Source organism: Neolamprologus multifasciatus, chromosome 10, assembly GCF_963576455.1.
Source record: "Neolamprologus multifasciatus chromosome 10, fNeoMul1.2, whole genome shotgun sequence".
NCBI classification, from domain to species: Eukaryota; Metazoa; Chordata; class Actinopteri; order Cichliformes; family Cichlidae; genus Neolamprologus; species Neolamprologus multifasciatus.
Genome location: NC_140448.1, coordinates 5238223 through 5256187, shown reverse-complemented (window position 1 = coordinate 5256187; position 17965 = coordinate 5238223). Strand labels below are relative to the sequence as shown.

General features: G+C 41.2%; 1 protein-coding gene across 12 annotated transcripts in view; it reads left to right on the top strand.

The window, feature by feature from the left end:
• auts2a (activator of transcription and developmental regulator AUTS2 a) overlaps positions 1–17965 on the top strand; it is a 418508-nt gene that overhangs the window by 187766 nt on the left and 212777 nt on the right. For all 12 annotated transcript variants that reach the window (XM_085173993.1, XM_085173985.1, XM_085173988.1 and 9 more), the window contains one exon: positions 11361–11462. In XM_085173993.1, the coding sequence (XP_085030119.1) occupies positions 11361–11462 (102 nt within the window). The remainder of the gene's footprint in view (positions 1–11360; positions 11463–17965) is intronic.

The window sequence follows — 17965 nt, the reverse complement described above, 5'->3', positions numbered from 1 at the left end:
ATGTTAACTGCTGAGTCGTGAAGCTCCCAGCCCTTTAATAGCCTCGGTATATAGACCTCTGAAGGTAGCATAAAGGAGATATTCAAAGAGTAGTCAGTGCGAACCGAGGGGATTTGACAGTGCTGCAGGAAATAGACAATTTATTATCAGCAACAGAGCCCAGGTAGTGGATTATCTATAAAACATTCATGGTTCTCCCTCAGTGGCAAGGAGCCATAAAACTTCCCAAATGAGGGACTTGTTAATTTACTTGTTAAAGCAAATTAAAAATTTATAAGCGCTTTTAGGTAAATGAGATCCTCTTTCATTGCTGCCCTAGTGGGATTCTCCCTGCCAGATCCTGCGAGGACAGGTTAGCTGTTGTGAAAGCCGCAGAAGAACAATAAAAGCCGTTAAATTGTTCCAGGTTTTATTACCGCCGAGCTCTCCAGCTGCTGTTGTGCGTAACTAAGGGAAACCAGGAGCTGATGGCTGCAGAATCCCACTGAGGCCAGTAGAAAACCGAGCACAGCGCTCCGGCTATTTTTCTTTTTTGTGGGATAAGAGGTGGGGGTGGGGGGCGGAGTCGGCGGGGCAGGTCAGCTGTGTATGGGTCTGTTTAAAAAGGCCTTTGTGGTTAGAAATGTTAGCAGGCCTACTTTTGTGCTTGATTGCATTGAGTCTGTAGTGCAGCCCTTGAGAATAGGTCAATACACTTGTAAAATTCCACTATGGCGATGGTGAGCACTTTTCAGTAAGTGAGAAAATAATGGACTCCACATGTTCAAGACGATGTTGTAATAGCTGCTTTAGTGTTCGTTTCAGGGTAACCGTGTTAAATGAGGTGTTTCAGCCTTACGCTGAGAATCTGCATCACTTTCGTTCAGCGCTGTAACCTCACTGTCGGCTTTGGGACCTTCAGTATTGATTTGGTCTGTTGTGTTTGAGATTTGCATCGTCGAGACAAAAATCTTTGTTTTCAGTGGGCAGAGCTCATTTTATTATTTATCTATTTGACACAAATTATGAAGAGGGAGGTCTTAGTCGCAGAGATCAGGACTTAGGATCAGTGTTGCCAATTTAGCGACTTTGTCGCTATATTTAGCGAGTTTTCAGACCCCCTAGCAACTTTTTTTCTAAAAAACGTCGCTAAAAAAAGACGTGAAAGTGCATATCGCTTTTACTCTCAACAAGCAGCGGGTGCTGTAACGCAGTCAGTTCTTCTTTTACTCTTATGCTGTTTTGTGGATCAGGTTTAAAACTACTTATAAACACACACACACAAAGTAACTCCACCAGAGTGCCTATTTCGGGTCACTTTTGCCGGTCCAAGCCCGGATAAAGGAGCAGGGTTGGAATTGTGACATTACAAAAAACAATAATTGCTAAAATAAATTTAATTTGTAGTTCTAAATAAACTCTAAATGCATTTAGGACGTTTTTTGCTCACTTTATGTCTCTTCCACGATGTTATTTCTCTCTCCAACAACGTAGGTTACAATTATATTAGCATGACCAATTATGCAAATTAGGTGATGACGTCATTTAGCGACTTCTAGCGACTTTTAGGACAGCCAATAGCGATTTTCCTTACTGAGGAGTTGGCAACACTGCTCAGGATTGTCAGGGCTGTTGAGGTGCGGTTCAAACTTTTCACAACTGTCGGTTTTATTAATTCAACGCTCGGAAATGTAAATTGCACTAATTCTGTCACAGTTAGCTTGGTGGTGAAAGAACTGTCAAGCTAACTAGTGAGTCATGAGTACCTTGAGGAACCTTAACCAGGTTTGTTCATTTAACACACACTAATCGGGGAGGGTGAACATGAAGGTGAAAAGAATCAAGATAAAAAGACAGTGTTAGTAAAACTAAATACAGCTCACAGAGACGGAGGACTACCAACAGGAAACAACTAAACACTAGGGGTGGGGGAAAAAATGGATACTGTGTAGCATGGTGATATTTTGTTTGCTAATAATGTATGGATACAGGGACAGCAGAAATGGATACTTTGTTACAAAAAGGTTTTTGTGCTCTGACTTCAGAGCATGTTGATCCTTTTTCTGAGCAAGAATCCTGACATTCCTTCACTGTCCAAATGTGTTTAACTTGTTTTTGGCAGCAATAAACATGACAGTTTACTTATTTTAATTTAAGACATGTTTTATTTTAATTAAGTTTAAAACTTTTTTATTTAATGTAAAATTATATTTTGTTTTAATTTACTTTCAAATTCTTCAGTTGCTGAAGGGGCTGCATAGTTTTCATAAACTGCATAGTTCAGAATAGCTATAATTGTACCAGATGGTTGATTCAGTTAAGTTGGACTAGACTGTAATACAAACCGTTCAGTTTGTCAACAATCAAACTGAAATGAGAGAAAGACTGAGTGTGAGACTTTGATATTAGAGAAAATGAATATTGATAAAGTTTACCTTTATGTACAGAATCTGAATATCGCAAAATATTTTAAAAATTGCAATAATATCGTATCGTGCGTTAAGTATTGTGATAATATCGTATCGTGGGATGTGTGGTGATTCCCACCTCTACTAAACACCCAGACAGTAACCTGACAGACTAGACTCATACAAGTGAAACTGGAAACAGAATAACAAATATGACATAATGTCTGATTTGGAAAAATATGAGAATAATCAACAATAACAAAACTCAGCCTACAATAATAATTCAAACTAATGTTGATGAATACCAGTAAAGTCACACTTATATATCAGATCATTCTGAACACAAACTGCTCTTCACTGGTTTGTCATATTTGGAGCTGTTAGTTTAACATTTTATTAAGTAATTGATTCAATTGTGGTACAAAGGTCTGTGTAGTGATATTTTGTTTGTCTTTATAAATGAATGCTTCACGCTGCGGTTTAGATATATTAGGCTACGTTCACTCTGCAGGTCTTGATGCTCAATTCTGATTTTTTGATCAAATCTGATTTTTTTGTCTGCTCGTTCACACTACAAATAAAATGCGACAGCAAACGCGCTCTAGTGTGAACGCTCAAAGCGGCCGCATGCACAAAAGAAGACGTCACACACAACGCGCTCTGTTTAGACCCAGAGCAACAGTATTGTTTGACTGATGGACCTTAATATAAAGACTTCGGACTTCACGTTTCCCAATTTTGCTTTAAGTTATTTTGTTATTTGCATAATAATGTAAATAACCTAATAATGATCCTTATTGCTGTTTTAGAGGAGCGCTGCTTCAAAGGATAGTTGCAGATTTCTGTCAGAATCTGCAGATTATACAGAACAAATAAAATGTTCACGTTTCTCCAACGTTGTCTTCCCAACAGTTTCACCGGATGGCCAGGAAGCGTTCGCGATGTCTTCTCCGGCGCTGATAATTGGCGTCTGTCTTGTGTCGGTGACGTAAAAGACGGATTTAATGCGACATGACCATCAAACAGCAGCTTTCTGAAACATCAGATATGTATCGGATTCAGAACCACATACGAAAGTGACCCAGATCGGATTTGAAAATATCGGATTTGTGCCGTTCACACTGTCACACCATGATCGGATATGAGTCGCATAGGGTCAAAAAAATCGGATTTGATGCGCTTTCGCCTGCAGTGTGAACGTAGCCTTAGAATTGGTGCTAGTGCTACTGTAGCATCATCACACACTGATACATCAAATTAAAACTTGATGACAAATCGTGCCTGTTTTAAACTTTCACTCGTCCGTGTGCAAAACTCAGACATGAACGACTGTAATTATTCCGTCACCAGTGAACAGACAAGGTGTGGCTTTAACAATTTAAATAGCTCCTTAAGTAGAAACACCACTGCATTTGAATTTCTTTCTGTTTATGCAGCAAACATCAAATAATATATCATAACCTGCAGGCTGAACCACGCTGAGTTATTGCTGATTGAAAACAGTTGTTGATTCTCTCCTCCAGTAAATCCAGTCTGGTAAAAGAGACGAGGATGAAAAAACTTCATCCCGCTAACACAGAACAGATTGGAGGAAAACAAGTCCTCACTGGGTGGAAATTAATGGCAGATGCACTTACTAGTAGTTTAAATGTTTCATTAGATGCTAATGTCTTGCTGTGTCTTTAATTGTTGTGAAATTAGCCTCTGGAATATTAATACCATCTGTTTGTGATCTTCCTGCAGGGCCACTTCTAAAACCCAGACTGAGCAGATACAGTGAGGTCATTAAATACATGCGTCCATATGCCTCAACCTGCGTCTTAATTAATGCCTTTTGTTACTGCGTGTCGGTACGGCACACCTGACTGGGTGTCTGCGTGTAGGTCGCATTAAATGCAGCGTAGCACACCGGTCTTCATTGCAGAACGCTTAAAAGTGACGCTAACTTTAAAAGCCAATAAACCGAATAGAAAATGACTTGAAAGCTGTAACAAGTGGGAGTGATCAGATCCACACAGACTGGGTCACAGAGACAGCCTCACACACACACACACACACACACACACACGGGCTTCCCATTTAGATTTATCATCAGACAGCAGGTCATTAAATTTCAGCCTCACTGTTTGATGGCACTGACCACCACTATTCCCTCCATTTGCTTAAGACATCCATTAATCACACCATAAAAAGAAATGAATCCATCATCAGCAGCTCAAAGAGGGGAGCGCAGATGGAAAAAACACAATTCTCTGAAGTAATTTAAGGGAGCTCAGGGGGAAATTAAAGGGAACAAGCTGAGGGATACGTTTTCAAATAGCTGTGTAATCAGGACCTGAGCTAGTAATAGCCCTGAAAGATGAGCCGCTTTTTTTAATGTCTTTATTAGATATGTTCTGCAGACATTACACACAGTTAAATTTGTGTAAGATTTCTGATTTCATGGAGTACTTTGTCTCTGACGAGCCAGAATACAGATGGTGCGATTATGTGGAGCCTTATATGGACTCTGCAGCAAAGATGATTGATAAAAGACAAATCAGCACTACTGTGTGTGCGTGTGTTAGGGCTGCCACATACGATTATTTTGATAGTCGACTAGTCACCGATTATTTTTGTGATTAGTCGACTAATCAGATCATCATCCATTGGACGTAAAACGTACAGCTTATTGCAGCAGCAGCATCTGCTCTTATATAACTATCATTAGCTTACAGCTTGAAGTGTTTAAGGTATGTGCTAACTAAAAATAAAGACAAGATGATAGTTTATTAAATTTTAATGAAATTTGCAGATTGTTTCGGTGAAGTTTAATAAACTCCTTGCTATCTAAAATATAACAGGACACCGGAGTAAATTCTCGAGCATCTCACACTTCTGATAATCAGCTGTCTGCTTGATGTTTATTCAGCTGTGTAAAAACTATAACTTTAATCTCAGCCTAACCGATTTACTCAGGAACAAATGAAATACTGAAAAAAGCCAAACAATAACATTTTAAGTTATCTAAGTGACTTATATATCATGTTTAACCTGAGTAGCGAAAGACGGCGGTGGGTTTGAAAACGATTTGCCGGAGTTAGCCTAGCCCCCGGCTAGCTATTGAGCTAGTGGCTAACAGACGTCTCCGAAAACGTCGGAGCGCTTTTGAAAATATGTGGTGTCTTGATAAACTGAGCAGATATTTGAGGTTTACACAGCTACATTCTCGCCTGAAAATATGTTAAACGTTTATTTTGTGACCCAGAAAGAATAATAAGAGTAATATTAAAACTAACTAGCTGCCGCCATTGTTGGAAACTGAGCTGGGCTGCTATGGAATCAGAACGATGCCACCTTGAAACGAAACCGAAAAAAATATTGAAACCGAAAAAAAATATTGTAACTGAAATAAATGTACTGAAAAATCTTGTATTGAAACCGAAAAAAAAATTTGATAGTGAAAAACAATTAATTGAAACTGTAATTTTTTTGTTTTCGCTTACAATTTTTTTTTTCAGTTTCAATCCATTTTTTTTCGGTTTCAAACCATTTTTCGGTTTCAAACCATTTTTTTTTCGGTTTCAAACCATTTTTCGGTTTCAATCCACTTTTCGGTTTCAATCCATTTTTCAGTTTCACTCCGCTGGCACCGTTTTGGCGTCCGGGGGCGCGCTGGGGGGGCGGGGATTCCGACCCGCATGTATTTGCATATATTATAATGCTGACCAATGACTGGAGAAAACACTGACGACGCGGCTGCGGTCACGGACAAACTTGCACGTGTCTGTTCGGGAATGGCAGATGCTGAGAGGTCCAGCGTTTACATTACCGACTATTTCAAAGTGACAGCCTGAGGTAAATTCTTCTTCAGTAAATTGGACTACCGGACAGGAGGACCTGAGACCCCACCGCACTATTTTTGGTAAGTTAAATGTGTTTGTAAACTAATCCGTAATTTAGGTCCTTAGCTAGCTAGCTAGCTAGCTAGCTAAGGACCTAGCTACGGACCTAGCTAGCTAAGATGAGCACTTGGCTGTTGGGGAAACTTGTTTTGTAAAGTTCGTTTAGCTAACCCGTGCAGGTGAATGAATTTACCCTGACTAAAGAAATCAAGAGAAACGCACCAGGCTGCTCAGTGACTAACCACGGTTACTGTACTTTTATATGAGTATTATACTGTAAGAGCAACAGGCTGGACTCTGCTTCTGCTCCTGTGCAGAGCTGATTATTAAATATGTGCAAACAGCAGCATGTTTTCTGTCGCTTTCCACATGTGGAACGACATTAACGCCAACTTTTAAAAACCTGGAACTTCAGTAACCCCTCATTAGTCAATAGCTACGAATTAAATAGCAAAGCCCTATACTTATGTACTGAAACCAACTACTTCCGCTTGTCAGCTTAAGTTAAAATGTTACATTTTTCCTCTGATTATTTTTTTAGCATTTTTTTTTACTCAGCTTGTTACAAATATTCAGGTTAAAAAACTGTCCTAATTATTTTTAATGAATTATGTTCACAAAGTCACATGTGCAGTACTCTGTACAGCTTGCATCCTTTAGGACAAATAATTTGAAGCATTAATATTTCTTGTTCAATACTGAGCTGATAACACCTCTGTATGTTGTGACCAGGATGCAGCAGCAGACTGAACCTCGACTGAAACCTGCTCCATCATCTCATCTTTGCAGATGTCCATTTATAAAGCATCAACAACTCAAAGGTAAACATGATATTAGAAAATGTGTTAGTATATAAGGCCTTTAAAACAAATAAAAAATAAACAGCTGTCGGCAGAACTGTAGGACTGGACAACTTCAGATCCCGAGTGTGTGAGGACAGAAGGATCAGCTCTATTTCAGATTTGAGAGATAATCTTTATATTTCAGTTTGTGATGATTCTGTTCTGTTTGTGATTACAGGAGCCGTCCTCAGATTCAGACCTCAGCACCACCCAGTGACAGCAGACAGATCTTATATCTTCGATCTTTGTAGTAACTCCAAAATTAACTGAAGAAAACAGTACAAAGGTTAAAGTACCACATGTGCTGTCAGTGAAAGCTGCAGCTGTTTTATTGATAAATTTAAAGACAAAGTCAAAAGGATTAATCACTCATGTAACTGTGTCACTATACATCAGCATTAACAGTACATCAGCATTAACAGTACCTCAGTTTGGTGTTTCAGAAAACTGCTGATCTCAGACCTGCACAACTTCTGTTTTAAACACTGAATGTACTCAGCTACATGAAGGGCACATGATGTTTTCTCTGACACAATTAAATAAAACCTGATTAAAGTCAAAGGTTGTTACTTGTATTTGAACTAAAAACTTGATCAGGAATTCTTTCACTGTTTTTTGACAATAGTGTGTTATTTATCATAAAGTAGTTCAGAGTCATTCATACCAGAGTAACCAGAGAGCACAACATATATTTAACTTTCTACAGGACTTAAAGCTATGATATTATGTAAAAGTCCAGAGCCTCTGAGGATTATCTGAGTACTTCTAACATTACACAAAGCAAAGGTCTCCATCAGTGTTCATGAAATGCTGGGTTTATCCTTCTTGTGAGGGAGCTGCTGGTGAAGATCACGAGCCCTGCTTGATCCCGGCGATGAGTTTCAGTCTTCCTGGTGTTTCTGAAATGATGCCTCTCACTGTGGGGCAACAGAACATCTGGCACAGGACAGCTGTAATGAAAGAAATTGAATTAGTTTTGAAAAAAAAAAATCTTGGAAATGCCCTATATGTGAGAAGCAGATTTTGTATTTACTTTTCTTTTGCCAATCAAGATAACTAGAAGTATAATTTTCACCATACAATTACTAACCTTGTCATCTCCTGCACTGTCTGTTTTGGGCTCTGGGCTTGTCCTTCCCAGCGCTCATGAGACTGCTTTGCTGCACTGTGGTATGAGGTGCTAACCTGTTGACAGTGTTGGGAAGGTTAATTTTAAAATGTATTCCACCAAAGATTATAGAAGTAATGTATTCTGAATACTTTACAACTACATGAATGTACTATTGCTGTGTGATTTATTACTCTTACTGAAGGCTACTCGCCATACCAATACCAACTAGATGTTAAAATCTTAATATAAATGAGTAACAGTAGGTGGACATTAGGTAAGGCTGCACTTTTTGCAGCGATCTCGTGTAGAAAACTATTCAGTGCATATATAAAACAGGTCAGCGGCTCCGAACCGTAGTAGAGGGACCTCTGGCTAATACATCATGTCGGGCTCGTAGCTGAAAACTAGCTTTACTTTGTTGTCTGGGTCAACTTTGCTAGCGAGAGAGAGAGGCGTTGAAAGGCTGCTTATTGTTTCGGAGGAAAACAGGAACACAGTGTACAGTCCAGTCTTAACAGCTTTCTTACAGCTGGGCTCGTCAGGCTCTCTTCTTGGCTGCAGTGGTTATTATTATATTTACATGCTTCCAGCTCCCGTTTCTGCTCAGTGACAGCTCGTACTTTTCCTTTTTCTCCCTCCCTCGCTCACAGACACATAACGGGTATGGCAGTCCATTCTCCCTGCAGCACAGACTACACTGCCCATGAGGCTACATTGTTTAGGGCGATGCCTGTAACACTCTGCTATAGCCTTCATATTAAATCATTTTGTTTGGGTTTCCACCAGCGTGGAATTACCAAAAATAGAGAGACCATAGCCTAACATATGAAAAAGGAAAATACCGCCATGTAATCCATTTATTTCAACAAACTAACTGTGTTCTCAATATCACCTATTGAACAGTAATGGATACATTTACTCATATTTTGTATTTTAAATACGTAACGCCGGTGCATGTATTGCGTTACTGCCCAACACTGCCTGTTGATGAGATCTTGTGCCGTTCCTAAAACACCGGCCTCCAACTCCTAAGGAGACACGGGTGTACCTAAATATAGCAAATATTAGCTTCAGGCTAGCTTGCTACGACAAATAGGCTAATACCAGCACTTTACCACAACTTCACCAGAGCTAAAAAAAACTAAACTAATGTCCAGTCCAGTGGGACAGCAAGGAAAGATGACAAAAAATGATTACTTACTTGCGGTTTGGAGGGTCAAGCTGAAATTGAAGCAGCCATTGAAAGAGAGAAAGATGGCAACTTGGTCAGCACTAGCGGCCTCTATAATGTATGCAAATATATGCGGGCCGGAATCCCCGCCCCCCTCCCAGCGCGCACCCGGATGCCAAAACAGTGCCAGCAGATTGAAACTGAAAAATGGTTTGAAACCGAAAAATGGTTTGAAACCGAAAAATGGTTTGAAACCGAAAAATGGATTGAAACTGAAAAAAAATGGATTGAAACCGAAAAATGGATTGAAACCGAAAAAAAAAATGTAAGCAAAAACAAAAGAATTACAGTTTCAATTAATTGTTTTTCACTATCAATTTTTTTTTTCGGTTTCAATACAAGATTTTTCAGTACATTTATTTCAATGACAATATTTTTTTTCGGTTTCAATATTTTTTTCGGTTTCGTTTCAAGGTGGCATCGTTCTGATCCCATAGGCTGCGCTATGAATTCTGGGACACAGCTTCTTCTTCTTCGGGGTTTAACGGCAGCTGGCATCCTTGTACATGCAGTGCTGCCATCTTCTGTTTCAGTCCGTTATTACACTCTTAAATCCTACTACTTATTCCTGCGTCTTTCAGGATCTTACAAAGCTTCAAACGACGCGTTGACTATTAAATCAGTCGTCGACGCTTTTGATAGTCGACTAATTGTGGCAGCCCTAATGTGTGTGTGTCTGTGTGTGTTGTCAGCAGGGATGTTACAGGTCAATGTGTTTTAATGAAGGAGCTGTGGTCTGGGGCATAAACAACGCCCTTTTTTCAAGGATCAGTTCCCCGACCAGGCTCGATGAGATATTATTCTCCTTTTCTCTGCACAAACACGTCGAGTCCCCTCAGAGTCAGTGGCATTTCCAGAAAAACGAGAGAAAATGCGCCCTGTGCTTTGTGAGAATAGAATGTAATTAGCGCTATCACAGTGCAGGGCACCGCTTTGCATGCGCGTGAGCACGGGCCGACATATAGACTCATCCTTGCGGCCCATCAGGCATTCCCAGCGCTGAGACTCTTATCACGTTCAGCACTCTGGTGAATCCACTTGCCTCCTACCCATCATGCAATTCTCCTAAGGAACAGGATTCTTTTCACACAGCTAATGGCTACCAGAAAAGGAACATTTTTATTTTAATTACGCGTTCAGCTCGAGGGTTCTTTCGGTATTCCCACACCTCGTGCCCTTTCATCATGCTAAACGATGGCCGATCCTGAAAGGAGAGCTTTAAAAAAGAGCACACACGGTTTCTATGTCAGCTCCAATCCCTGTACAGTATGTGGGGCACGGCTCTCTGCTTTTCCCATTAGGTGGCAGAACAACTATTTACAAGCCAGCTTTTTATTGGCTTTGAAAGGAAACCTGCGGCATCTGTCTCGTCTCGGAGAAGTAGCCCGGACAACAGTCGCAGGCTCGAGCGGGGAATGTAGACCCCACCTTCTCCCACTGAGCTTTGTCTCCCAAGAGTCTTTTATTGTTCTCCAGATTTTGAAGCATTCGCACGCTCACAGATAGCCACGTTGTCCTCTTTATTCTTGTCGTTTTGCTGCATCTTGAACAGAGTGTCTAGAGGATGACACTTGCTGAGCTCCTGCTGCCTCAGCATGTGGTGTCTGCTCGGGAAGGACGGTGGCTCCATTTGAAGGTTCTGGAGGGGTCTTTGTCCCTGTTCTCTATTTCGTGGGCTGAGAGGAGTTTCATACTGTGAGATCAGATGGCGTCTATCTTTGGCAAGTGGAGTGATGGCTACCGAGCGGGCTCAGAAACATGACAGATTTACAGAGACAGCACTGCAGCTCCTGCCAGTTCTCACATATTTCTGCACCAGTTTCTGAGGGATGCCGATCCGTGCGCGGCTCTAAAGTGCACGTTAACACTCTGTGTTTAACCCTTGTTCTCTTTGTGTTTTTGTAGCTGAAGCCAGGGCAGAACAACTGCAAGGACAGCGACAGTGAGAGTGTAAGCGAAGAGTCCAAGCCTTCCTTCAGGAGCAGCTCCAGAGACAGACTGACAGACGTAAGAGCACCAAACAGACACACCTGCTGCTCGCCGGCTGTCACAGCTGTTCTTATAGAGTGCAACATATTTCCTGCATATATGCAGATGGTCATTTAATTACAAGCACATATTAAAAAGGCATTTACCTTGAGCTGTAAAGCTACGATCTACCAGCCTTACAGAATGTTTGTGGTTACTGATAATATTTCTGTTTAAACAGATTAAACACAGCAGAAACTGTTTAAACGCTTACGTGTAAAATGAAAGCTGTGCCTGCAGTTTCACTTTATTTCATTACACTTGCACTTTCAAAGAACTGCACTGTATTACTGCAAAGCCAGTTCATGTTGCAATAGCAGCAGTGCTACAGTTGAAATTTATATTGCAATGAACCAGCATTTTTCACCCAAACTAAAGGTAAGTTATTGGGTTTGACTGATCCAGGCTGGACCTCAGAAAAGCTCTTTGTGGTTCTTCTTAACCCTTTAAAGCCGGTCAGAGCAGCACGCTCTGTTTTGCGTAACTATTTTTAAATCCCGGTAGCTCTGCAACCACGTGAGCTAGCGCAATAATTTTTTTGCATATGAAACTGGAGGAGTTGTACTTACATCTTATGCCATCAGCTCGTCCTCGGTCACAGTTTCCTTCCACATATAACTTTGCAAAAACTGCATAAAAAGCACTTGCAGCAACAAAAACATAATATTCCAGAAACACGCTTTGCTGATCCGATCAGCTGTTTGTAACACTTCCTACATCCATCAGCGTGAACTATCGCATGTCCGCCATGACCTGCCCGAAACCAGAAGTGACGTCATTTTTGCGGAAATGTAGTTTTTTTTTACCATCAGGGCCTCATGAGCCTATACTGGTGTTTTTAAAAGTTATGTTTGACTTCATGACTTTCTGTGTGGTTTCTGGGATGCTTAGGACTCATATTGCACTGCTGGAAATAGTTTATTTTGATGCATATGCTGCTTTTTTGCAAATTTGCATTATAATATTTATTTTTGTTTTTCCTGCAGTGTATAAAAATTGGTGTATTTCAAAAATAAAACTATGAAGACACTCAAAATAAATTTCCTGTGGTGGGAAACTATTTTGTGCAACTTTTTTGTATTTACAGTTTTGAGGGATAAGCCTCTTAAATTTCTCTAACTAGAAATATATGTTAAAAAACAAAAACGATTTTCAATTTTTTTGTAGTTTATTGCACTTTTTTGCAATTTATGTAATTACTATGCACTTAATGCAGACATATTATTAAAATTTGGGCTGTAATGGTTGTATTGATGTATAGCAACTTGAAATGCTCCCAAAAATGGCTCCACAGCATGTAAACATATAATATAAGCTCTGGCGGACTTGGTTCTATGGTAGGTCTTAACTCAAGTCCAGTCTCTGTTTGCATTCTGCTGTGAAACAAACACACTTACTCTGACATGTTCTTGATGTTTAATGCACCACAAACGCTCCATATTCATCGTGTGCGAGCTGAAGGCAAGTATAACCTGACAAAAGGACGAGCAGCCGCGTGTCCCTTCGCCCTGCGACATATTCTGAGATGTAAAGCGAGCGGACTCGTGGGACCTCGCTGCCGCACACCCACCCCTGCTCTTTGATTTGTGTGCAGCATCTACAGCAAAGCGATCAGATATGTGGCCATAATTAAAGCTGTCAGTAGGGAGGCGAGCTCGTCTTTGAGAAAGACACGGCCGAACGACTGAAGCAAAACTGATTCTGCGTGTAGCTTTACAGTGCTTGACTGGGCATGAAATGAAATGAGTAATTTGATGTTGACAACAGGAATTGAAATGATATCTGCTGATTTCTGTCTGCACTTTAGTGACAGTGCTGCAGAGTGATGGGACACATTTTGCTTAAACAATGGAGGTTTTAAATCTGCTCACCTGAGATCCAACGGTCGACACGTAAAAAGTATGGCAGCTTTGCCGTGACCTCTAATGACCTCGTGCTACACCACAGGTTTGAAACAAGAACGCAGAATAAAAGTTTAGTTCATGTGTAAGTTCTGATTTAATCATGTTTCCTGTTGTCACACAGAATGCTATGAATCGGTTTATCATGGTATCGTGTTATTGCTCAGTATCATGAAGAAAAAAGTTGATGTCATTGACCAGATTTGAATAAAAGGGCAGGAATCTGGGTAACGCTTTATTTTTTTATTTTTTTATTTTATTTTATTTTTTTGTGTCCCATTTGGATCTTTAGCCGTCAGAATTGTTGTCTTAAGGCCAAGAAAGATGCCAAGTGGATTTATTTTACCAAGTAGATCATCGTGGCCTTGCCTTATTGGTCCATTTGATTGATCATAATTATGAATTTATTTTATTTTCGGTTGCTACAAACGGGACAGACATGACTGGGGGATAGGACAGGGAGAAAGAATGAAAGAAACAGAGGGAGAGAAAGAAAACCAGAGGAGGGGAGAGGAGACGGTGAGAAAGGGGGGAAGAAAGAAAGAAAAACAAACAAAACACCTGGATCACCTGTATGGAGAAAAAAAACAGAAGAGAAAACAAACAAAAAAAGAGCAACATAATAAAAACAACACCATCACAATAAACTAGCTAGCAGTAGATAACAGTAGATACTAAATATTAAACGATATTGTGCAGCACGCGAGATCGACAGCGCACAATGTGCTTTGATATTTAGTATCTACTGTTATCTACTGCTAGCTAGTTTAGGTTTAGGTAACGCTTTATAATGCAGCCTGCAGGCTGTTATTCCTCTGCAATTAGATGGAATTTCAACACAATTTGTTTGAAATGTCAATGTAATTATATTTACCTACAGATATGTAAAGGCAGGCGAACCAGAAAGAGGCTTTAACAGGTCAGGTTTTTACAGGAAACAGAGAAATAATTAAACTGTAACTAAATTTAATTAACTTGATGTTTTGTCTAATTTTATTGTAATTTTTCAGAAAAACAATATTGCACCATCAACATGTAAACAGGCCGTATTATAAAGTGGAATAATCTGTCCTTTTTACATAGTAGCAGTATGCTGACGTCCATGATGGACGTTCTTTTATTTTACAGTGTAACTGTGGTAACGACTGTTCCTCACTAACTTACAGTAAAAAGTAAATCAAACTATGCCGGCCGGTGTGATCTCATAATGACTGAGACAAACTTCTTTTCTTTCACTATCGCTGTTTAAACATCACTTTCAAAGGAGCGCACAAACCCGAGACGTTAGGACAGATTACGCTGTTCCATAATATGGCCTGCCCCCCCCCCCCCCCACAAAGATTGCCAGAGGGGGAAATATTTTTTGTTTTTCTGCAATCTTTACTAAAAGATTATGTACTACTTGAAAGTACTTATGCAATCCTTCATTTCAGTCTGCAATAAACTTTATCGTGCAGTACAGTCATTTTTCCTGATTCGTTACCTCCTTATTCTAGTTTACCTCCATTTAAGTATTTGTATGGAAACATAATCATCTTGTAATTTCAAATGAATGATGGAGATTTCATTCAATGAGTCATAAATCGCTGTTCCCAGTACGATCTGTCTCGACTTCAGTGGGTAAACACTTTCCTCCATTCAGACTCCATCCCTGCGATGATGTGCACTGCACACTGTGTTCGGCTCCACCTTTGTTTTTCAGCGAGCCATTGAATTGAATTAAATTGCATTTAGATATATGAAATAAGCCCTCGAAGTTAATATCATGAGAGGTGTTAGCATATGTGTGCATTTTATTGGGACTAAATTAAAAATGATGTTCCCAGTTTGTTTGTCGTTGCATCTTCTCATGTAGGAACCTCATGTGTGCTTTGCTGCAGCGCTGCTTCCCACTGCTGCATAAAGACCCCCACGTCACCTTAGTCCAGACCTTCCCAAAGTGTGGGGCCCGCAGAGCCATTGCAGGGGGGGGTATGAAAAGGGGGAGGGAACAAAACGCTTGGACACTGCTCGCACTGTGCGCCCACAGAAACGCAAAGCAGGAGATGAAGCATCACTGAATATGTTTCCAAAGACTAGAAAATATGATGAAGCAAATCTTCCCTTTGGCTTCACCTGCACAAGTGCCGAGGTAGGTGGGGGTGGCTGTAGCTCAGGAGGTGGAGCAGGTCACCTACTGATCGGTAGGTTGGTGGTTCAATCCTTGGCTCCTCCAGTCTGCATGTCAAGTATCCTTGGGCAAGATACTGACCCCAAGTTGCTCTCCGATGCGTCCATCGGAGTATGAATGTGTGTGAATGTAGTTAGAAAGCACTAAGTATAGATAAAGTGCTTGTAAGAATGGGTGTGATTGGGTGAATGAATTAGTTGTATAAAGCGCTTTGAGTGCTCAGAGTAGAAAAGCGCTGTATAAGAATCAGTCCATTTACCATTTAGGTCTCCCTGCAGGATTGGTTTTCCCTTCGTCAGGATCAGCGCTGGGCTGTTTAAATCACGGACAAACAGGATCCCACAGCTGTTTATGTTTTTAAACCTATTTTGCACAGAGAGACATTTTTTGAAAAATGTATTGTAACTACATGTAAAATAATGACACCGTGACGCCTCTGCCTTTGTAAATGGAGGGACAGTAACTGCGTGTAAACCTGCAGACGGTCAGATTAACAGTATTTTGTCTCTATCATTCTGCAATTCATCTCATGTAAACAATAACGTGGCCACAGCGTGACGTGAAAAAAGGCACATACCTTTGACGCTGCGTGATGAACTCTGTATTCCTCGTCCACATGTAAACGCAAAAAAAGAGTTTAAAAACTCTCAGTTTTCGGTGATTTGAAACGCCGTTTACGTGGACGAAACAGCTGCGTGTTCAAAAATACCTGTGTAGGTGTGGACGCAGCATAAAAGAGTTAGTAGTTTATTTTCTTACTACCTGTAATTTATTGCAGATTACTTGTATTTGCTTAATTGTTTACTAAATGTTTGAGGTGTGAAAGAAACCGCAATGGAGCAAAATATGGGCGTGTGTGATTGGAGGATGTGTGCGAGAGGGGGGGGGGGGCACGCGAACATTTTTCTTGTAAAACAAAGGGGGGGCCCAGCAAAAAAAGTTTGGGGACCACGGCCTTAGTCGGTCACACAACAGGGTCTTCACCTCCTGTCCCCACATGCTTCTTCAGACTTGTTGCCATAGCGACATTATTTGAGTCGGTCAGTTGCAGAAGGATTTAAAAAGGTAAATTTACTTGTTAATGTTATTAAAAGTTCCTAGTGAAGCTACCTGCCTGCAGCTCGCTCCGTGTGTCTACAGAAGTCTGGCTCTGTCCTGCTCGTGCCGTCCTGCTGCACAGAGGCTCCATTGCAACGTGAAAACAAAGACAAAGCATCTAAGTCACTCATTAGTATCAGGGAGCAGTGTGAGACACGAGCTAGCTTTGACCCCAACTGCTCATTAGACCAACAGCTCGCTAATGATATTTGCTGTAGCACTCCCTTCCCCTCACGGAGGGACTTCACTCCGATGAAGCAGATGAACTGAGTTTGCCGACCTGGCGCTGGCTGGCAGGGAGACGGAGGCCAGAGGAGGTCAGGCCTGGCAGCCTTTACTCTCCCGCTCGCCTTCCCTCCTCACTCCATCCTGCCAGCTCATTAAGGCCTACAAATGGCACATCAGCTCGGCCGTGTTTGCCTCAGCCCCAAACCCCAGCTAAATTGGCAGGCTTAGCTGCGTTTGCTCTGAAGCTCCGGGTTCCCTTTTGGGTTCGTTTGAAGCCGACATGGCAACTAACCCCCGCATCCCCCGCCGCACCCCACCCCTTCAGTCTGGGTGGCAGGCATTCAGGCAGGCAGCAGTCCTGAGCAGAGGGAGTTTGCTGGATCGGGGAGGGCAGGGAGCTCTGGATGAATCACTCCCGTTTAGTCTCTGCGGCAAGGGGTGAAATGCCATCATTACCCGGCTGCCTATCAAATAAATTGGCAATTACGGGCCTGGGATTGCGAGTAAACAGCATGTTACTCCATTTTTTCCCCACCCAAGGCTCTTGATGAGAGGCGGGTGCAGTAGAGAGGAGTTGCGCAGTACTGGGTCAGAGCCCGCCAGTCAGCATTAGCCAGCTTGATGAGAGACACAAGAGGGAGACTGTAATGAATGCACCCCGATATTTCAGCCAGCCAAGCTTCCTGTTGTGCACATCAGCTGCATTTCTCAGTGAATTCTGTCACATTGTAACAGAGCAGTGCACTCCAGCCCTGTGTTGTTGTAATGTAGGGCAGTGATTTGTGTATGTTGTAACACCATTGGCTCCATTGCAGTGAAATTCATTGCAGTCAGTTTTTCTGACTGCAATGAAAATGTGAAAAATTGCGGGTTCTCAAATCCTGGCCCCTCTCCGACTTGAAGCTTTTCTTTAAGCGAGCTCTTTGAAAGTTGTTTTTAATGAAACATCTGGAAGTGATATTGTTAAAAGTCGAGCACACAGTCTCCCTGAGCTTTTGAAGCGGTTTCAGTCCAAACATAGCTGAAGTCTCTCTTACAGCTAGTAAAACTGAACTCCGTTATTACTGGCTCTCCGACGAAAGTGC